General features: G+C 45.0%; 1 protein-coding gene across 1 annotated transcript in view; it reads left to right on the forward strand.

Moving 5' to 3' along the window:
• The first annotated feature begins 218 nt into the window (after positions 1-218).
• LOC139274605 (collagenase 3-like) overlaps positions 219-23,188 on the forward strand; it is a 39,975-nt gene continuing 17,005 nt past the window's right edge. Inside the window, exons 1-5 of the mRNA XM_070891283.1 lie at positions 219-276; positions 2,839-2,855; positions 5,487-5,641; positions 22,559-22,704; positions 23,060-23,185. Of these exons, the coding sequence (XP_070747384.1) occupies positions 219-276; positions 2,839-2,855; positions 5,487-5,641; positions 22,559-22,704; positions 23,060-23,185 (502 nt within the window). The remainder of the gene's footprint in view (positions 277-2,838; positions 2,856-5,486; positions 5,642-22,558; positions 22,705-23,059; positions 23,186-23,188) is intronic.

Consider the following 23,188-nt stretch of genomic DNA (forward strand, 5'->3'; position numbering starts at 1 on the left):
GTCAAGGCAGTAGAACCATTGCTTCAGTAGCCCGATGGTCTGCTCGATGATGTTCCTGGTGGAAGCATGGCTCTCATTATGTGACTGCATGGCACGGGTTGGGATTGCGGAGGGGAGTCATCAGTTGGGTGGAGAGTGGTTAACCCTTGTCTTCGAGAAGCCACCCTTGAGTTTGCTGTGGTGGCTGGAAGATTGCTGGCACACAGGATGAAGGCATTATGGCTGCTGCCAAGATAGCGGGCTTTGACCATCAGGAATCATTGGGCATGGTCGCGGGTGCATGATCTGTAAGGTCCCGTGCACTCAAACTCACAGGCCGCGCACAGTAGAGCTGGGCTGAGGTGGGAGGCCCAATGGCCAATGTGTGAGTGGCTGCTGAGAGCGCGTGATAATGTGAGCTGGGGCCGGAGGGAGAATTACATTCGATTGGCTTTAAGCTCATGTGTAGAGCAGTCAATGTGAAGTGATTGGAGGAACTGAACATGCTCCCAGTCATGGTCAGGTAAGAGTGCTGTGCTCTATAAGTTTGGGTTCAGAGCAAATGGCAAACGTATAAAATGCAGACTGAAGGAAGCGAGGGAAAAGCCTGATGTTTTTACTGAGACCTGTCAGTGAGAACACTGCTACCCAGAGAGCAGCCACTTCAGCAAAAAGTCTTCAGCTGCTGTCCCAACACACACCCAGCTCCCAATAGTAGATTTTAAAACTCAGCAATTTTACTAACTATTTGTAATAGCTTCACGCAAACATTGTATTGCCTGATTTAAATGTCGGAGGGTTTCAATGGAATTCTGATTTTTGCAGTAAAGTAAAAGGATTGTTTAGAAACTGCCACATTCCACAAAACAACTTAAAAAAAATAAATACAACATTTTTGTTTTTTAATAAAGAATCAGTCGGGCAGCGGGTTGGTAATAAAACGCTTTAAAATGTAACAGTCGTGGTGATTCCTGTTGAATATCACAAAGCTGTCTCCCTTCAGTCTTAGTTTCAAATGCCATCAGCTGTTCTTTGAAACACGACAAGCAGATATTAACAACGGAACTTTATGCCAAGAGTGATTGACAGCCAGACCAGCCAATCATGCGCGGGATGGTCTTGAAGCGGCAACCAATAGGATTTGGGATGGGCGATGTATCTTCAGGTCACTGACAGGTCAGATCAGATGGGAGTGTTTTGGAAGCTTTCGCGGCCAAATTTAAAATGTATATAGCACTCATTTTGTGGGTGTTATGTATGGAGAAAGAGTCAGACTGAACACTGTGAGCTCAAAGTAAAGTCTGACCGTAGTTTTTTATGGCAGGTCTCCAGAGTGCCTCTCCAACCTGTGAGGCCTCCTTCAATACCTGTGCTCCCAAGGGATTATGGGATCCCTTGGGACTCCAGGGGATGAGCCCTTTGGTGGCTATACAGAGTAAATACATGTTTACATATATAACAACACTCCCCCTCAAAGTCAATAGTGTAACTATTTACAATGTGAGTCGATCTGGGGCTCTTCTTGCCCTGGTTGATCATCTCGGTGTGAAAGCTGGTGTTGTTGAATCATTTGTTGGGCCCTTGCTGGGCTGCTGTGCAGCTGGCCTTGCTGGGCTGCCTGGTGTGTTGGGCCCTGCAGGGCTGTTGTGGATGATGGGTTCTGCTACGTGGTCAACCGTGATGCCAGTTGCCACTGGTGTGTGTGTTGGGGGATCAAAAAAGGTAGAGTCCAAGGTGGGTTGCTTAGAATAGTCCGTGAATCTGAGTTTGATTTGGTCCAAGTGTTTCTGGTGAATGAGTCCATTTGAAAGTTTGACCCAAAACACCCTGCTCCCCTCTTTGGCCACGACAGTGCCAGGAAGCCACTTGAGACCTTGTCCATAATTTAATACGAATACAGGATCATTGATTTCAATCTCGCATGACACATTTGCGCTATCATGGTGTGTATTTTGTTGAAGCCGTCTGCTCTCTTCCTGATCATGTAAATCAGGGTGAACTAATGAGAGCCTTGTCTTAAGTGCTCTTTTCAAGAGCAGTTTAGCAGGTGGGATCCCAGTGAGTGAGTGGGGTCTCGTGCGGTAGCTAAGCAGGACTCGGGATAGGTGAGTCTGCAGTGAGCCTTCACTTACCCTCTTCAAGCCTTGCTTGATGGTTTGCACTGCCTTTTCTGCACTGCCACCCCCCTGCCCCCCCCCCCCCGCCCCACTGTCCCCACCCCCTCAGCCCCGGAGAACTCTCCTCCTCCCCCCCCTCAATCAAAACTCTCAAGCACAACCATCAATAAATAAAAAATAAAACTCAAGTCCTACCTCGGCACGGAAAGTCAGCGGGCCGGCCGGCCGATGTGGGAGGCCACTCGGCCGGGGATAGGGTGCAGTGAGGATCGGGGCGTCCCTTCGGCTGGGGATAGGGACTGCGAGCATCGGCTCTTGCTCACAACCCGCAGGACACGCTGGGAGGGCAGGAGCTCACGCACAGACTTCACTGCGCATGCGCGCAGCTACCGGCAGTGTTTTCTGAGCTGGCCTGTTGCTCCACTTCACAAGCTACGCCACGCTGGGACACTGGAGAGTCGGCAGAGCGGCCAGGATGGGCCCCTTTTTTTCGGCGCCGTTTCCAGCGCACAAAGTCGGCGCATTTATGGTAAGTGTGCTGAAAAAAGCGGTTGGGGAAAATTGGCCCCTATGTTTCTCATAAATCTCAAAAATTGTTAATAAAACGTGAATCTAACTTGAAGAACTGTGCGGTATTCTATTCCCAGCATCCTTCCTCAACAAGTAGAGCTGCCAATCACTTTGCAGCAACCTTGCGTGTTTAGAAAAGTGGGTTTCTGCTATCTCCTTTCTGTTAATGCAGATAAGAGCAAGGAAGGCGTACGTACAGCTAAACGTGTATGAAATTGGTATCAATTTTGACTTCTGCAAGTTAGAATCAACTGTTTTTTAATGAGGGAGATACATTATGTGTGTAATAAAACCAAGCTTTAAGAGGAGACTGTTCTAATTACTGAACACATAACAATAGAAGTAATTGGAGCAGAATCATTTGATTTTGCTCAGTTGAATGAAAGTTGTTTTTGTAACATTTGCCCATGGACAAAAAAATCTCACTCGGAGGAGTTTGTGACCCACTCAGTAAAAATAAAAAGTAGAGGGAACATTGCTTAGAACCTTGTAAGAAGTTTATAAAGCTGCTGGATTTGCATAAAGTTGCACAGTCAAACTGAACAAACGTGACAGGTACAAATGGTTGCTGATGATCCCTTTAAATACCACTGCTGGAGTCTCCTTCATAAGAACTTAAGAAATAGAAGCAGGAGTAAGCCATATGGCCCCTCGAGCCTGCTCCACCAATAAATACGATCATGGCTGATCCAATAATGGACTCAGGTCCACTTCCCTGCCCGCTCTCCATAACCCCTTATTCCCTTATCATTTAAGAAATGTCTATTTCTGTCTTAAATTTATTCAATGTCCCAGCTTCCACAGCTCTCTGAGTTCCACAGATCCACAACCCTTTGAGAGAAAAATTTCTCCTCATCTCAGTTTTAAATGGGTGGCTCCTTATTCTAAGATTATGCCCTCTAGTTCTGGTCTCCTCTATCAGTGGAAACATCCTCTCTGCATCCACCCTGTCAAGCCCCCTCATAATCTTATACATTTCGATAAGATCACCTCTCATTCTTCTGAATTCCAATGAGTAGAGGCCCAACCTACTCAACCTTTACTTATAAGTCAACCCCCTCATCTCCGGAATCAACCTAGTGAGCCTTCTCTGAACTGCCTCCAAAGCAAATATATCCTTTCTTAAATATGGAAACCAAAACTGCACGCAGTATTCCAGGTGTGGCCTCACCAATACCCTATATAACTGTAGCAAGACTTCCCTGCTTTTATACTCCATCCCCTTTGCAATAAAGGCCAAGATTCCATTGGCCTTCCTGATCACTTGCTGTATCTGTATACTAACCTTTTGTGTTTCAGGCACAAGTACCCCCAGGTCCCGCTGTACTGGAGCACTTTGCAATCTTTCTCCATTTAAATAATAACTTGCTCTTTGATTTTTTTCTGCCAAAGTACATGACCTCACACTTTCCAACATTGTACTCCATCTGCCAAATTTTTGCCCACTCACTTAGCCTGTCTATGTCCTTTTGCAGATTTTTTGTGTCCTCCTCACACATTGCTTTTCCTCCCATCTTTGTATCGTCAGCAAACTTGGCTACGTTACACTAAGTTCCTTCCTCCAATTCGCTAATACAGATTGTAAATAGTTGGGGTCCCAGCATTGATCCCTGCGGCACCCCACTGGTTACTGATTGCCAACCCTAGAATGAACCATTTATCCCTACTCTCTGTTTTCTATTTGTTAGCCAATCCTCTATCCATGCTAATATATTACCCCTAACTTTTATCTTGTGCAGTAACCTTTTATGTGGCACCTTGTCAAATGCCTTCTGGAAGTCCAAATACACCACATCCACTGGCTCCCCTTTATCCACCCTGTTCGTTACATCCTCAAAGAATTCTAGCAAATTTGTCAAACATGACTTCCCCTTCATAAATCCATGTTGACTGCCTGACCGAATTTTGCTTTTCCAAATGTCCTGCTTCTGCTTCTTTAATAATGGACTCCAGCATCTTCCCAATTACAGATGTTAGGCTAACTGATCTATAGTTTCCTGCTTTTTGTCTCCCTCCTTTTTAAATAGGGGCGTTACATTTGCAGTTTTCCAATCTGCTGTGACCTCTCCAGAATCCAGGGAATTTTGGTAAATTACAACCAAAACATCCACTATCCCTGCCGCTACTTCTCTTAAGACCCTAAGATGCAAGCCATCAGGTCTAGGGGATTTCTCCACCTTTAGTCCCATTATCTTACTGAGTACCACCTTCCTGCTTGTCAATGCTTGCTCAGTTCGCTTTACTTAAGATCTGCCTGCAGTTGAATGGCGAACTCCAAACTTGCACACTCATGGATGTCATGATCTGCTTCATTTTCATGATTTTCATTATTGCTGATATCGGCAGCGATGCCAGCCCTTCGAAAATGGCAGTTGCCGTGTTACCCACGATCAACTGATTTTGGTGGTAACTGGTTTCGATAAACCACCCAATTTCTAGGCCATAGTATTTTATTAAGATATAATTCGCTTCCCTGTATAAAAGGGGTTGAAAATGAATTGCTACTAAAAAGATTCTAAAATGTTTAACTTTTCAGAAATTAGTTAACACTAGCTAAAGTATTTATTTAGATAACCTAAAGATTGGGAAGAAGTTTCTCCTTTAATGAAAAGTGGGAGAATGCCTGTCTTCCGATAAATAACAATCCACAAACAAATCTCAAAAATCCCACTTTTCAAAGTTTTGTGATTTTATCATTGGGTTACTAGTTATAAATAAAAGCAGGCTTTATTTTTTCATTAAAATGGGATTTCAACCCCTAATGAGAAAAAAAAGAATGAAATAGTTTCATGTGAAAATAAACCCTTTTCTTGCGTCTAGGAAACACAGAAAGCATATAATATGACAAAAGCTGAAAGCCTGGTCAATGGAATAGTGGAAACCACTAATCGTCCTCGATGTGGAGTAGTCGATTCCAGAGACTTCACTGTTATTTCAAATGTAGAGCCATTTGCACAGAAGGATCTCACCTACAGGTATAGTTCTCGTTATGTGACATGCTGTGTTCATTCAGTAACATTGGATGATTTTGCGAGGATCGGTCTCAGTAACAAGTACATCAGGCACAAATGACACAGATTGTCCTTCACTTCGACACTAAGATTACTCTGTGCCCGTTCTGCTTTGCGCACTGTTCTGCAGCTGGGTAGAACATGTGGCACTGAGAGACTGTACACTTGACATGGACAGGCTCGTAAAGACCCAGAAAATTATGTAAAAAACTGATGGCTTCAATGCAACCAGTGCCTCTGAACTGTGTTCCAGTTGTTCAATGCCCCTATAAAAGGGCTACTGCTTTATATGGTCATTTAGCCATTCAAGTTTCCTAAAAAGGCAGTCTGCTTGCAGGTGTTGGAATAAAGTTTCTACAAAGTAATATAGCAAATTGTCAGTTTCTGTGCTTTTTTGGGGGATTTTAATTTGTTAAAGCTGCAACTGATTTCCAATCTGAGGTGCTGGGATTGTGCCAGTGTTCGGCGGATGGGATCGGTGGAAGGTCGGCAGTTAAATTAATTGACAGTGGATCTGGAACCTGCCATCAAATCATGCACACTTGCCTTTCCTAATGTTGTGTCTGCCAGCGCTGAGCAGACCTGACAGTCAGCGGCAGGTGAGCCAATTTAAATGATTAGTGGCTTGTTTACAGCCACTTAACAATGGTTTTAAGCTTACCTTTTGAATTTGCCTACTAGTTTCACGCTGTTGCTGGACCATGTCTGTGAAGCTGAGGTGGGAGGTAAGTGGCCATTGAATCAGCTGATGAGATGACAGCTTCCAATATCAAGTAACAGGTCACATCTGACAGAGATATCTTACCTTTCAGCCACAAGCTGCTCCTCACTGCATTTCCACAACAGATTCACCATCCTGCAAGTCTTTACACAAGTCTTTACCCGGTCTGACCTCCTTACCTCACTCACCATTGACAGATCACTTCTGTCACCTCTAATTCACCTGCCATCTATTCCATTGATGCCCTTTACACTCTCTCACCTTGGTCCTCAGAATCTGACCATGATCATCCCTAACACCAGCAGCTCTGGGTACACCAGCAGCACTAACAACAACAATATCCTTCTCTGCAATCACCTGATGATGCACAGGACAGAGGGCATCAGCACAAAGGTACATTGCTGTCCGGGATGCCAGGGATGGCTTCATCATGGCCTCATTTACTTCACTTGATGCTGTACACCCTGGCTGCCACATGATGCACTAGGTTGGCACCATTCCACACCAACAATATAAAACATCCCTACAATAACCTTGTCATTCCTTTCAAAAGGCTTTTGACAAGGTCCCACACAAGAGATTAGTGTGCAAAATTAAGGCACATGATATTGGAAGTAATGTATTGACATTGATAGAGAATTGGTTGGCAGACAGGAAGCAAAGAGTGGGAATAAACGGGTCCTTTTCAGAATGGCAGGCAGTGACTAGTGGGGTGCCGCAGGGTTTAGTGCTGGGACCCAAGCTATTAATAATATACATTAATGATTTAGACGAAGGAATTGAATGTAATATCTCCATGTTTGCAGATGACACTAAGCTGGGTGGCAGTGCGAACTGCGAGGATGCTAAGAGGCTGCAGGGGGACTTGGACAGGTTAGATGAATGGGCAAATGAATGGCAGATGCAGTATAATGTGGATAAAATTGAGGTTATCCACTTTGATGGCAAAAACAGGAAGGCAGATTATTATCTGAATGGTGACAGATTAGTAAAAGGGAAGGCGCAACGAGACCTGGGTGTCATGGTACATCAGTCATTGAAGGTAGGCATGCAGATACAACAGGCAGTAAAGAAAGCAAATGGCATGCTGGCCTTCATAACGAGGGGATTTGAGTACAGGAGCAGGGAGATCTTACTGCAGTTGTACAGGACCTTGGTGAGACCACCCCTTGAGTATTGTGTGCAGTTTTGGTCTCCTAATCTGAGGAAGGATGTGCTTGCTATTGAGGGAATGCAGCGAAGGTTCACCAGACTGAGTCCCGGGATGGCAGGACTGACATATGAGGAAAGACTGGATCGGCTAGGCTTATACTCACTGGAATTTAGAAGAATGAGAGGGGATCTCATAGAAACGTATCAAATTCTGATGGGACTGGACAGGTTAGATGCAGGAAGAATGTTCCCGATGTTGGGGAAGACCAGAACCAGGAGCACAGTCTAAAGATAAGGGGTAAGCCGTATAGGACCGAGATAAGGAGAAACTTTTTCACCCAGAGAGTTGTGAACCTGTGGAATTCTCTGCCACAGAAAGTTGTTGAGTCTAGTTCATTGGACATATTCAAAAGGGAGTTAGATGTGGCTCTTATGGCTAAAGGGATCAAGGGGTATGGAGAGAAGGCAGGAATAGGGTACTGAGGTTGCATGATCAGCCATGATCATATTGAATGGCGGTGCAGGCTCGAAGGGCCGAATGGCCTGCTTCTGCACCTATTTTCTATGTTTCTATGTTTTACAATCATCAGCATTGTGGGGGGTACTGTTATGTTTCGCCATTCACTGCAATTCACGAAACCACTTACAAAGGTGCACACAAATCTGTCCAAGAATGGAACATGTTGAAAATAAAGGTTTTAATGTTTGACACCACATTAACAGAAACTTTACATGAATATTGACTAACACACCCAAGTGCCTACCCTTGTGTGTTGTTACCCTCATTCTAGTGCAATCATACCAACTTACAACACACAAGGGTAGGCACTGGGGTGTTTTAGCCAATGGATTACATAGGATTACTTAGGATATATGGCACAGAAACAGAACATTCGAGTGTTTATGCTCCATTCGAGCCTCCTCCCGTCTTTTCTCATCTAAATCTATCTGCATACCCCTCTATTCCTTTCTCCCTCATATGCTTGTCCAGCCTCCCCTTAAATGCTTCATTACTATTCGCTTCAACCATTCCCTGTGGTAGCGAGTTCCACATTCTCATCACTCTTTGGGTAAAGAATTTTCTTCTGATTTCCCTATTCGATTTCTTAGTCAGTATTTTACATTGATGGCCTCTAGTTAAGCTCTTCCCCACAAGTGGAAACATTCTCTCTGTATCCACTCTATCAAAACCTTTCATAATTTTAAAGACCTCTATTAGGTCACCCCTCAGCCTTCTTTTTTCAAGAGAAAAGAGACCCAGCCTGTTCATCATTTCCTGATATGTATACCCTTACATTTCTGGTATCATCCTTGTAAATCTTTTGTATACCCTCTCCAGTGCCTCTATATCCTTTTATAACATGGCGACCAGAACTGTACGCAGTACTCCAAGTGTGGTCTAACCAAGGTTTGATACAGATTTAGCATAACTTCCCTACTTTTCAATTCTATACCTCTAGAAATAAACCCTAGTGTTTGGTTTGCTTTTTTTACGGGCTTGCTAAACTGTGTCGCAACTTTTAGTGATTTGTGTATTTGTACTCCGAGATTTCCTTGTTCCTCTACCCCATCTGGACGCTCACTCTCCAAGTAATGTGACCTCCCTATTCTTACTACCAAATTGTAATGCCTCACATTTATTTGTGTTGAACTTCATTTGCCAATTATATGACCATTCTGCAAGTTTATTAATGTCCTCCTGTAATTTGTTGCAGTCCTCCTCAGTATTGACTATCATCCCCAATTTGGTGTCGTCAAATTTAGAAATTGTGTTTTTGATTCCAAAGTCTAAATAATTAATATAAATTGTGAACAACAGTGGTCCCTACACTGATCCTTGTGGAACACCACTACCCACCTTCTGCTACTGTGAATAGCTACCTTTTATCCCTACTCTCTGCTTTCTGTCTTGAAGCCAGCTAGCTATCCATTCTGCTACTTGTTTCCTGACTCCGCATTCTCTGACCTTGTTAATCAGTCTATTATGGGGTATTTTATCGAAGGCCTTTTGAAAATCTAGATAAATTGCATCTACTGCATTACCATTGTCTACTCTCTCTGTTACCCCTTCAAAAAATTCAATGAGGTTGGTCAAGCAAGACTTTCCCTTTTGAAATCCATCTATTTTTTAATTATATTTTTGCTTTCTAGATGTTATTCTATTTTCTCCTTTATTAGGGATTCCATTATTTTTCCTACCACCGATGTTAAGCTGACTGGTCTATAATTCCCTGGGCAAGTTCTATTCCCCTTCTTAAATATAGATATTAGTCCTCTAGCACTACACGTTTTTCTAATGAACTATTAAATATGTGTTGTAAGGCCTCTGCTATCTCTTCCCTAGTTTCTTTTAAAATGCATAGATGCAATCATTCGGGGTTTTAAAATGCATGGATGCAATCCATCCAGGGGTTTTATCCTCTTTGAGTTTGATTAGTTTATTTAATATATCCCCTCTTTTAATTTTAAATGTACTATCTCATTACTAATCACATCATCCATTGTCATGTCCACCTGTTCTATCTCCCTGGTAAATACTGAAGCAAAATAATTATTCCTGCCATCTCTCTATCATTACTAATGGTATTATCCTGTCTATCCCATAATGGCCCTATTCCCATCCCATCCTTCCTTTTTTTATTGACGTGCCTATAAAATATTTAACTATTTTGTTTTATGTTATTTGATCATTTAATTTCATAGCTCCTCTTTGCCTTCCTAATTGTTCTCTTCTAATATTTTCATATTCTCCCTTATCATGCACTCCCCAGCTGTCTATGTACTTAATGTATGCCTCTTTCCTTAGCCTCAATTGTTCCATTACGGCTTTATTCACCCATGGATTCTCATTAGTGTTTAGTTTGTTCTTTCCTTTTAGCAGAATATATTGTTCCTGCACTCTGTTGAACACCATTTTAAATGTTTCCCATTGCTGCTCTACATCATTTTTGCCAATATTGTTGCCCATTTTATTTTCCCACGTTCTATTCTCAGTCCTTCTAAATCTGCTTTTCTCCAATCTATTATCCTGGTTTTTGTCATACTTATGTTCTTCTCAATTATCATCAGAAAGCATTTTATATTATGGTCACTATTGTCTAGATGTTCCCCTACTTTTACTTCTCTTATCTGCTCTGGTTCATTTCCCATCACTCGATCCAATAGGGACTCCTCCCTTGTTGGGCTTCTTACACATTGGTTTAGAAATGAGTCCTGTACACATCCCTTATCCCCTTTACCTACCTCTTCTGCCCAGTTAATATCAGGGTAGCTGAATACCCCATAATTATTATTCTGCTTTTTACTAATTTCCCTAATTTGTCTGCATATTTTTTCCTTCACCACCTTTCCACTGTTAGGTTGTCTGTAGACTACATCTATTAGTGTGTTTGATCATTTATTATCTCTTATCTCTATCCATATGGCTTCTATTTTTGTCTTGCTGATAGCCGCATCACTATTTTCTACTGTCATTATGTTATCCCTAATAAGTACAGCTACCTCACCTCCCCTATTTCGCTCTCTATCTTTTCTAATATGTTATACCCTAAAAGGTTTCATTCCCAGTCTTAATTTTTATTTAGCCATGTCCCACTTATCCCTACTTTGTCTGGTTCCTCACAACACATGATTGTCTCCAGCTCCTCTGTTTTATTACAGACACTGTGTACATTGCTGCGCAGACAGCTTAACTCTTTTTTAATAGCAGTTCCTCTCACTTTATGTTTAACTATGTTTTTAGACTCCTGGGAGGCGAAATTGCTCCCCGACCAAAAAGTAGGTGCATTCACCGATTCGTTAGTTTTTCTCCACCCTAGATTGGACCGATATTCACCTTGGTTTCCTATTTCCAGCGGGGGTCGCCGATGCTACGAGTTATCAGCACCGCGCTGATGACGTCAGCACGTCACTGATGATGGCAGCCCAACACAGACATGCCGTGTCGCGTTGATGCGTCACAACATCCCTCCCCTTCAGTTAAAGGGGAAGGCTGCTGTGAGCTCTGCATTTAGTTTAGGGTGGGTTTCAGCTGGTCCAGCGGCCCGGTATCCAAGAGGGGGTGCCACCATTGTTGGGCCGACTTCGGAGTCGGCCGACAATTAAAATAAAATGGAGGTGGTGGCTGCGCGCCCTCCCCTTTAAGGGCAGAGGCGCTGCCCAGCCACACACAGCTTCCCGCAGGGGAAAGCTGTAAAGTCCTTACTCTACAGTATGAAACCACACGAGGCACATTCTGGGGACAAGGTCACTCCGTGACCTGAACTCTTTATTCACAGGACTCCAAAGACGATGACCCTGTGTGGGACCTCCCTTTTTATACCGGTGTGATCAGGTAAGGAGTATCTCCCACAAGTTCACCCCTTGTGGTCAAGGTGTGCATCTAGGTTGAGTGTATACAGTAATACAATGGTGTTACATTGTGGTTACATACATGGCATCACCTCCGCCCCCCACCCCCCCCGCCCCAAAGTCTTATGGGGATCATAGGTTTAGTCTTTCAGGTGGTCTACGCTCCCTCGTGGAGCGCCGCAGTTGGGGCTCTGGTTGTTGGACACTGACGTGAGTGTCTGTCACCTGTGATGATTCCGGCCTGTCCGGGCTGACCTCAGGGACTGTGCATTCTTCTGATTGCTCTTGTTGCTTGTTCACTGGCGGTGTTGTGAGCTCCATCTCATGGTCTTCTTCAGGTTCCTCCGTGTCGATGCTGAACCTTTTTTTTTCTTGGTCCAGATGCTTACGGCATATCTGACCATTGATGAGTTTTACCACGATGCTCCTATTCCTCTTTTTGTCAATTACAGTGCCCTCAAACCACTTGGGCCCCATGGCGTGATTGAGGACGAATACAGGATCATTTATTTCTATACATCTCCCCCTCGAATTACGGTCATGGTACTCGTTTTGTGATTTGCGCTTGCCCTCAACTGTGTCAGTCAGGACTGGGTGAATGAGGGACAACCGTGAGTGTCCATTTCATGAGTAGCTCTGCGGGCGGGACCCCCGTGAGCGAGTGCGGTCGGGATCTATAGGCCAGCAGGAGACACGATAGGTGGCATTGTAGGGAGGGTCCTTGAATCTTGAGCATACCTTGCTTAATGATTTGGAACGCACGTTCCGCCTGGCCATTGGAGGCTGGCTTGAATGGCGCAGTCCTGACGTGGTTGATGCCATTGCCCGAAATAAACTCTCGGAATTCGCAGCTTGTGAAACATGGGCCATTATCACTAACCAGGATGTCCGGCAAGCCATGGGTTGCAAAGATCGCACGTAGACTTTCTACGGTGGTGGATGACGTGCATGAATTCAGAATGATGCACTCGATCCATTTCGAGTACATATCTACCACAATAAGGAACATCTTTCCCATGAACAGGCCCGCGTAGTCAACATGAATGCGTGACCATGGCCTGGTGGGCCAGGGCCACGGGCTGAGTGGGGCCTCCCTGGGGGCATTACCCAGCTGAGCACACGTCGTGCACCTGCGAACAGTGTTCCAGGTCTAGTCAATTCCGGGCCACCAAACGTGTGACCGGGCAACGGCCTTCATCAGTTCGCTGTGGAGTTCCCTGATGAATGCCTCCCTGCCCTTCTGGGGCATAACTACCCGGCTGTCCCATAGTAGGCAGTCGGCTTGGATGGAGAGCTCATCCCATCTGTCTGTGGAACGGTCTGACCTCCTCAGGGCATGCTCCGTGTGCGGGCGCCCAATCCCCAGTCAGGACACATTTCTTAATCAGGGATTGGAGGGGATTTCTGTTTGTCCAGATTTTGATCTGGCAGGCTACGATGGAGGAGCCTGCGCTGTCAAAGGCATCGACAGCCATGACCATCTCAGCGCTTTGCTCCGCTGCCCCCTCAGTGGTGGCCAGTGGAAGCCTGCTGAGCTCGTCAGCGCAATTTTCAGTGCCGGGCCGGTGCCGGATGGAGTAGTCATAAGCAGCCAGCGTGAGAGCCCATCGCTGTATGCGAGCTGATGCGTTGGCATTGATAGCCTTGCTGTCTGACAACAGGGATGTTAATGGCTTGTGGTCCGTCTCTAATTCAAACTTCCTACCAAAGAGATACTGATGCATTTTTTTTTACACCTACTCAACCATCCCATATCCCCGTTCTGCTTAAGAGCGCAACCTGGAGGCATAAGTCACAGGTTGTAGTTGACCCTCAGCATTGCCCTGCTGCAACACACGCCCAACCCCATAGGACGATGCATCACATGTCAGAATCAATTTTTTACATGGGTCGTATAGGGTCAACAAATTGTTTGAACAAAGTAGGTTTCGCGCCTGATCAAAACCTTGTTCTTGATAGTCCCCCCAAAACCAATCGCATCCCTTACGCAGGAGCACGTGTAGCCGCTCCAACAACGTGTTCAAGTTCGGCAGAAAGTTCCCGAAATAGTTCAACAGTCCCAGGAATGAAAGCAACTCCGATGTGTTGCAGGGCCTGGGTGCTCGTCGAATCACCTCTGTTTTGGATTCAGTGGGCCGAATCCCATCTGCAGCAACCCTCTTGCCCAGAAACTCAACCTCAGGAGCTAAAAACACACACTTAGACTTCTTGAGTCGCAGGCCTACCCGGTCCAGTCGGCGTAGCACCTCCTCCAGGTTGTGGAGGTGTTCCTCCGTGTCTCAACCCATGTTGTCCTGGAATATGATCATTCCAGGAATGGATTTAAGGAGGCTTTCCATGTTTCGTTGAGAAATCGCGGCCGCTGATCGAATGCCAAACGGGCACCTATTATAAACAAACAGTCCCTTGTGGGTAGTGATGGTGGTCAGTAGTTTAGATTTGTTGGCCAGTTCCTGGGTCATATAGGCTGAAGTGAGGTCCAACTTGGTGAACAGCTTGCCGCCTGCCAGTGTGGCGAAGAGGTCCTCCGCTCTCGGGAGCGGGTATTGATCTTGTAGGGACATCCGATTGATGGTGGCCTTGTAGTCGCCACAGATCCTGACCGAGCCATCCGCTTTTAGGACGGGAACGATGGGGCTCGCCCAGTCGCTGAATTCAACAGGCGAGATGATGCCCTCTCTCAACAGCCAGTCCAATTCGCTCTCGATCTTTTCCCGCATCACATACGGCACCACTCTGGCTTTGTGGTGCACTGGCCTGGCGTCCAGGATGATGTGTATCACTACTTTAGTGCCTTTGAAAGTCCTGACGCCAGGTTGGAATAGTGAATTGAATTGTTGTTGGACTTGTGAGCATGAACTTCGCTCCACAGATGACATTGCGTGAACATCCCCCCATTTCCAGTTCATCGCGGCTAACCAGCTCCTCCACAACAGTGAGGGACTATTGGCTGGGACAATCCAGAGCGGCAGCAGATTCACTAACCCATTGTGTGTGACAGCCAACATTGCACTGCCTAGCACCGGAATGATTTCTATAGTGTAAGTCCGTAATTGTGTCTCAATACGGGCTAATTTGGGTCTACTGGCTTTAAGTGGCCATAGCTTCTCAAATTGCTGAACGCCCATGAGTGACTGGCTGGCCCCAGTGTCCAGCTCCATGCATACAGTGATACCGTTTAATAAAGCACTCATCATCATTGGTGGCGTTCTGGTTTATGAACTGTGAATATTCGCCACATGGACCCGTTGAACCTTGGCGTCCATCGATTTGCCCCAAAAGTCATCCTGCCTCAAAGAACCCTCTTCTGGTCCATCCACCTCATATATTAGTCTGATTGCAGGCTTCTTGCACATTCCAGCTAAGTGGCTACTGAGATCGCAGTTCCTGCAGACAAACTGTTGAAATCTGCAAGATCTAGCTGAGTGTTTTCCCCCACACCTCCAGCATGAGTTAAAGTTTCCATTGTTGGGAACAAAGGGACTATGGCCAGGCATCCCGCGCTGACTGTCCCTTTGACTGCTCTTAAGAACCCTATTAGAGGGTGTCAATGGCCCCATCCCAGGCCGCATTGTCCACTGTGATGGCGTGAATGTCCGTTCAGCCTGCCATTGTCTCTGTTGAAGTCCTACTCTGGGGTCTATTGCTGCCTGGGGAATGTCGGACTGCCCCTGCCTGCCTGCGGGGCTCTGAGTGGCATTGATGATGTTGACTCGCTGATCCATCGCCACGTTAGAGACAGAATTGCGCGCGTATATTATTTTCGTCTCTTCCTCCCCCGCCATGAAAGTTTGAGCCATCAACGCCGCCGCTTCCGAATTCAAATCCTTGGTCTCAAGTAATTTGCGGAAAATTCCCGCATGACCGATGCCCTCGATAAAGAAGTCCCTTAGCATCTCCCCACTGCAGGCGACTATGAACTACAGAGGCTGGCCAAACGCCGGAGGTCCGCTACGAAGTTCGGTATGCTCTGTCCTTCACGACGTCGATGGGTGTAGAATCTGTGTCGGACCATATGTATGCTACTCGCCGGTTTGAGGTGCTCCCCAATCAATTTGTTAAGTTCTTCAAAGGTTTTGTCCACCGGCTTTTCGGGTGCTAGTAAGTCCTTCATGAGTGCGTAAGTCTTTGGTCCGCAGCTGGTCAAAAGATGAGCCCTTCGCTTGTCGGCCGCTGCATCCCCCAGCCATTCTTTCGTAACAAAGCTTTGCTGAAGCCTCTCGACAAAATCGTCCCAGTCTTCCCCAACACAGTATCGTTCCTCTGTGCTACTCCAGTGGCCATTCTCGTGGGTCGTGAATTCCCGTTTCTCGTCGCCAATGTAAAGTCCTTACTCTACAGTATGAAACCACACAAGGCACATTCTGGGGACAAGATCACTCTGTGACCTTAACTCTTTATTCACAGGACTCCAAAGACGATGACCCTGCCTGGGACCTCCCTTTTTATACCTGTGTGATCAGGTAAGGAGTGTCTCCCACAAGTTCATCCCTTGTGGTCAAGGTGTGCATCTAAGTTGAGTGTATACAGTAATACAGTGGTGTTATATTGTGGTTACATACATGAAAAAAGCTGTCAGTGGTCCCATGGGGCAATTTCCAACGGGGCAATTTCCCTCATGGGGCGGAGAAGGTTGTTGTTGTAGTTGGTACTGCTGTTGTGCCTGGAACTGGCACTTAGCGTGATCAGATTCTGAGAGCCAAGGTGAGAGAGAAAAAAGTGCACCCATGCTGATGGAATAGATTTCAGATGAAGTAGAGATGACTGAAGCAATCTGTCAATGGTGAGAGAGGTAATGAGGTCAGACTGGGTGAAGACTTGTGTAAAGTCTTGCAGCATGGTGAATCTGTTATGGAAATGCAGAGAGGAACAGTTAGTAGCTGAGGGAAGATATTTCTGTCAGGTGGGAACTTTTACTTGACATTTGAAGCTGTCAACTCATCAGCTGATTCAATTGCCACTGACCTCCCGCCTCAGCTTCACAAACGTGGTCTCGCAACAGTGTGAAACCTGTGGGCAAACTGTCAAATTCAAAAGGTAAACCATTGTTAAGTGGCTGTAAACAAGCCACTAATCATTTAAATTGACTCCCCTGCCGCTGCCTGTCGAGTCTGCTCAATGCTGGCAGACCCGACATTGGGAAAGGCAAGTGTGCGTAATTTGATATTGGGATCCCGACCTTTGCACCTGTGGTGCTCAAGATGTAGCTGTGCTTTTCCTGCACCCTGCCCCTCAATATTCAAGCCAATATAACTGTACTTGGACATGTCCAAGTAGATCTGTATGGGAATACCATAATCTTTGAGAAGACTGTGACAGTAGATTCATGAAGCTACATCTTGAAACCACTCTGTCAATGGCTGTTGGGGTGATCATTGCCTTGAGCTTTTTTGTCACTGTACTTTCTAAGCAATAGTTGGAGATATCTGTAAACCCTGGATCCATAGCTGAATTCTGCTTGTATTTATCTAGGCCATGAATGTCATTATTTTCCCCATGTAAACCAGCATTTGAAACAATAATGTACCATTTGGCAGGTTTCCCCAAAGTGCAGGGCATTATTAATGGCATGTATGTGACCATACGAGCCCTTTCCCCACAATGCCGCTCCCTTCATGACAGAAAGGGGATCCACTCCATGAATGTGCCACTAGTCTGTTGCCATAAGTACAGGATCATGCCTATTAATGCATGCTACCCTGGTAGCTATTACAATTCATTCATTTTAAAGCAATCAGTGATGTCACCATTATTTCAAGTGTTTGAGAGAATAGATGGATGGCCATAGCTCAATACCCCTTTGAGAGAACGGCTGACAAAACCTGAATAGGGATGCAATGGGGGACACGAAGCTATCATAATATTTAAACAAAAGTACTGATGCTGTAATCAATCAAGTGGATTTTTGCAATACAGTCCAACCAAGCTCCTAAATGTTATTGTCATCTGCAGTTCTAATAGACAATCACTTAATTTAAGTGTGTGTAATATCCAATGGACAAAGCATCTGTACATGTGCCCGCTACACTAAAAAGCACAAGCATCTCACCATTTCCCTCAGCCTTATAACAAGACCAGTGAATACCAGTGCATTTCTCCAATACTACCCTTATTCTGCCTGAGCAAAATTATCTCTTGTGATAGAGTTCCAGTTCACCAAAATTCTAGTAATCCTAACAATGTGCAGTTCATCTGTGCTCAGGGGTTTTAGTCCAGTTCTTCATTTTTGTGAGCGATCACTGTGTGTGTCTTCTACTTCCTAATCCTATGCTCGTTCTAAATGGCACCCCTGTGAAAAGAGGAAATGAGGTGGATTTCAGTCTGTGCATCTAGGGATATAGGTGGCACAGTAGTTTGTTGTGCTGGGTAATCAGATGGCCCTGTGATTGCAAGCACGACGTGTATTGTTGCAGTGACTGCCTGGGTCTGCATGTTATTCAGCATATCTGGAGTTTCTTGAGCATGATAGCTGGGTGATACAGATGTAGCATTGCCCTCTACCAACATTTGATGGTCTTCTATTAATATGTCTAAAGATCTGTTTTGCAGCAAACCATTGGGAATCAAAGAGGTAATTGAAGCACTGCATTATTGCTGTACCAATCTGGTTCCCCAGAATGGTGAATCCAGACAAAACCGACATCTTGGAGCCCAAAGTCTTTTGAAAGTCTAAGATGGCTGCTACTAAGCCGGCAGTTCCACAAAGAGCTTTTCATTGCTTCACCTCTATCCATGGGAATCTGCCGCCATCCTTTGCCTGCTCTCTCCCAAATCTCCTTGCTTCCACTGTACAAATTTCCCTGGTTCCATTAGTTGGTGCATTTTAGCCCTAAGTACAAGTTAACTGCTGTTTTAAATCACCATTACCCACCCAGTTCCTATGTCTTCACTCTGCTTTCTCACTGAGCTGCTGAAACTCTTCTCAAATTTGGTTCCTGAATTCCTGGACTTTTCTGGACATCAAGAATATGCTCCAACACTGGATTACACCATAAGACTCATCTGCTGTGTCTCTGATTCTGCTAGAGAATTTTAAAGTAACTTTGGCGATCTATAGATCCTTCCCCCGCTGCTGCTGTTTCTCTGCTGAGCTGGGTGAGTCATTCTGCTGGTGTTTCAGCTCTGTTGGTTGCTGGCTAGTGGGGTACATTTCTCCACCACTTCTGATCTATGGTGACCTCTAACTTTGCCATCATCTTTCTGCACTGCAACCAATTCTGCACATCTCCTGGATTCTCATTCCCACGGAATCACTCCATCCTCCAATTCTCTACCCTTCAAATAGCTTCTGTATTTGACTCGCCTGGTATACCTGTCTCCGAACTTGGACAACAGTTCATCAATGCTCCATGCTGACTCCACCCAACCTACGTTAAATTTCTCCCTCCACGGGACCTCTGTCTTTAACTCTGGACTCTCTCCTATTGTCTCCTATCTATTCCCTGTTATTATCAGCAAATATGTATCCCAGTAATTGCTACCTAACCAGGCGTCTTAACTTGAGTTTTCCCTGTGTCCATTCGCGTGCGCATTTTGGCTGCCGGTCTGGACCCGAGCCGTTCACCTCTATTTCCACTTCTTTCTCTATCCCTCTTTGACCGCTCTCCCCTGTCAACATGCCTCCTTTCATCTTTCCTCTCATGGGTATTCTGCCCTCCCAAATCCCTACCCCAACCCTTCAGTACTCTTCGACCAACCAACTTTTCTGCCGCATTCTCAGGCTCAACTCCCTCCTAGATAAGCCAACAGCTTCCCTCTGCGCCTATCTTTGTATTCTCTGAAGGGCCCAGCAAGGCACTCACTGTTGCCTCCTCACGAAGAGCAACCCTAAAGGCTTAACATCCTACTCTCTTGTCAAAGTTCTCACCCAGTGCACCCGCTACAAGCTAATCTTGCCAATCTACTCCCTGTCCAACTCATCCCTCCCAGCACTGACCCTGTGGACTCTGGCAGTGGATCATAGACATGGAAACATAGAAATTAGGTGCAGGAGTAGGCCATTTGGCCCTTCGAGCTTGCACCGCCATTCAATAAGATCATGGCTGATCATTACCCCTTTCCTGTTTTCTCTCCATACCCCTTGATCCCTTTGGCCGTAAGAGCCATATCTAACTCCCTTTTGAATATATCTAACGAACTGGCCTCAACAACTCTCTGCGGTAGGGAATTCCACAGAAGTTTCTCCTCATCTCGGTCCTAAATGGCTTACCCCTTATTCTTAGTTTGTGACCCCTGGTTCTGGAACTCCCAGCAACGGGAACATTCTTCCTGCCTCCAACCTGTCCAATCCCATCAGAATTTTACATGTTTCTATGATATCCCCTCTCATTCTTCTAAATGCCAGTGGATACAAGCCCAGTTGATTCAGTCTCTCCTCATATGTCAGTCCTGCCATCCCGGGAATCAGTCTGTACTCCCTCAATAGCAAGAACCTTCAATGATTGATGTACCATGACACCCAGGTCTCGTTGCACCTCCCCTTTTCCTAATCTGTCACCATTCAGATATTATTCTGTCTTTCTGTTTTTGCCACCAAAGTGGATAACCTCACATTTATCCACATTATATTGCATCTGCCATGCATTTGCCGACTCACCTAACCTGTCCAAGTCACCCTGCAGCCTCCTAGCATCCTCCTCACAGCTCACACCGCCATCCAGTTTAGTGTCATTTGCAAACTTGGAGATATTACATTCAATTCCTTCATCTAAATCATTGATGTATATTGTAAATAGCTGGGGTTCCAGCACTGAACCCTGTGGCACCCACTGGTTACTGCCTGCCATTCTGAAAAGGACACGTTTATCCCAACTCTATGCTTTCTGTCTGCCAACCAGTTCTCTATTCACGTCAATACATTACCCCCAATATCATGTGCTTTAATTTTTCACATTAATCTCTTGTGTAGGACCTTGTCAAAAGCCTTTTGAAAGTCCAGATGCACCACATCCACTGGTTCTCCCTTGTCCACTCTACTAGTTACATCCTCAAAAATGTTTGGAAGATTTGTCAAAAGGGAAGATTTCCCTTTCATACATCCATGCTGACTTGGACCGATCCTGTCACTGCTTTCCAAATGCGCTGCTATTTCATCTTTAATAATTCATTCCAACATTTTCCCCACCACTGAAGTCAGGCTAACCATCTATAATTCCCTATTTTCTCTCTCCCTCCTTTTTAACAAGTGGTGTTACATTAGCTACCCTCCAGTCCATAGGAACTGATCCAGAGTCAATAGAACATTGGAAAATGATCACCAATGCATCCACTATTTATAGGGCCACTTCCTTATGAACTCTGGGATGCAGACCATCAGACCCTGGGGATCTATTGGCCCTCAATCCCATCAATTTCCCGAACGCAATTTCCTGACTAATAAGTATTTCCTTCAGTTCCTTCTTTTTGCTAGACCCTTGAACCCCTAGTATTTCCGGAAGCTTATTTGTGTCTTCCTTAGTGAAGACAGATCCAAAGTATTTGTTCAATTGCTCTGCTATTTCTTTGTTCCCCATTATAAATTCACCTGCTTCTGCTTGCAAGGGACCTACGTTGATCTTCACTAATCTTTTTCTCTTCACATATCTATAGAAGCTTTTGCAGTTTGTTTTTATGTTCCCTGCAAGCTTCCTCTCATACTCTATTTTCCCCCTCCTAATTAAACCCTTTGTCCTCTTCTGCTGAATTCTAAATTTCTCCCAGTCCTCAGGTTTGCTGCTTTTTCTGGCCAATTTATATGCCTCTTCCTTGGATTTAACACTATCCCTAATTTCCCTTGTTAACCATGGTTGAGCCACCTTCCCTATTTTATTTTTACTCCAGACAGGGATGTACAATTGTTGAAGTTCATCCATGTGATCTTTAAATGTTTGCCATTGCCTATCCACCGTCAACTCTTTAAATATAATTTGCCAGTCTATCCTAGCCAATTCACGTCTCATACTGTTGCAGCTACCTTTCTTTAAGACATTGAATAAATTTAAGACAGAGATAGACCATTTCTTAACCGATAAGGGAATAAGTGGTTATGGGGGGGCGGGCAGGAACGTGGACCTGGGTTCATGATCGGATCAGCCAAGATCGTATTAATTGGTGGAGCAGGCTCGTTGGGCCATATGGCCTACTGCTGCTCCTATTTCTTATGTGTTTAAGCAAGCTTTGACTGAGTTTAGGACTTTGGCCAAGAGGGTCTGCTGTTGAAGACCATAGTCTGCATAGAGATGCAGCTCTGTCAGAGGGTCATGCTGCACTTTATGGTGCAGACTGTGGTTTCCTCCAGAGATGCCCCCAAATCTTTCATGCTCACGCTGCTCGGCACACTCACAAATTTATTTATAAATTGCTTATGTTGAGCTTCCAAAATGAATTTGAAGGCAGGTCCTTTGAGATCTAAATCCCCGGGATCCACATTTAAAGGAAACTTGAAGCTAGTTCTCCTGTCAAATTCTTCCTCACTCTTGCTCAGTGATTCACATAGTGTTCCCCTCGCAATGCACCAGCTGAAGCACTCGATTGGATGCCAATATAGAAGGGACTGGTGCAGGTGCTGTGAGGTGTTTTCTGAAGGACAGATATTGATCTTAGACACAACTGTGTACAATCAACATAATTCCCCCTCATGTTTTTAGAACAGTGATGTAATTGACTTTGTCTCTACACAGAGTTAATCAATATACAAGAAACTTATCGCAGGCCATTGTGGACGATGTTTTCAAGCAGGCTTTAAAACTTTGGAGTGATGTTACTCCATTGACATTTACAAAATCAGAATCCACGGCAGACATTGAAATTACCTTTGTTTCTGGAGGTATGTTGAAACAATACAATTATCAGTAAAAACTGCAAATGCTGGCAATCAGAAATAAAAACAGAAAAAGCTGGAAGTACATAATAGACCGGTCAGCATCTGTAAACAGAAAAGACAGGTTGTGATGCTTCAGGTGTGTACCCTTCATTGGTCTGAAGGCTAAGAGATAAAACAGACCTTCAGTCTGATTAAGGGTACAGACCTGAAGCATAACATTGTCTTTTTACAACTGCTGATTGGTCGATTGTGTGTTTTCAGCAACTTTTATTTAATTTCATATGTTCAAACAAACTGTTACCATGCTGAGCTGCCAATTATTTTTTTACTGACGTATTTGTTCAATATTTCTTGCTAGAGCATGGCGATGGTGGTGAATTTGATGGACCCTCTGGGACACTGGCCCATGCCTTTGGTCCTGGACCAGGCCTTGGAGGTGATGCTCATTTTGATGAGGATGAAACTTGGACAACAGACTCTACTGGTA

This window comes from Pristiophorus japonicus, chromosome 10, assembly GCF_044704955.1.
Source record: "Pristiophorus japonicus isolate sPriJap1 chromosome 10, sPriJap1.hap1, whole genome shotgun sequence".
Classification (NCBI taxonomy): domain Eukaryota; kingdom Metazoa; phylum Chordata; class Chondrichthyes; family Pristiophoridae; genus Pristiophorus; species Pristiophorus japonicus.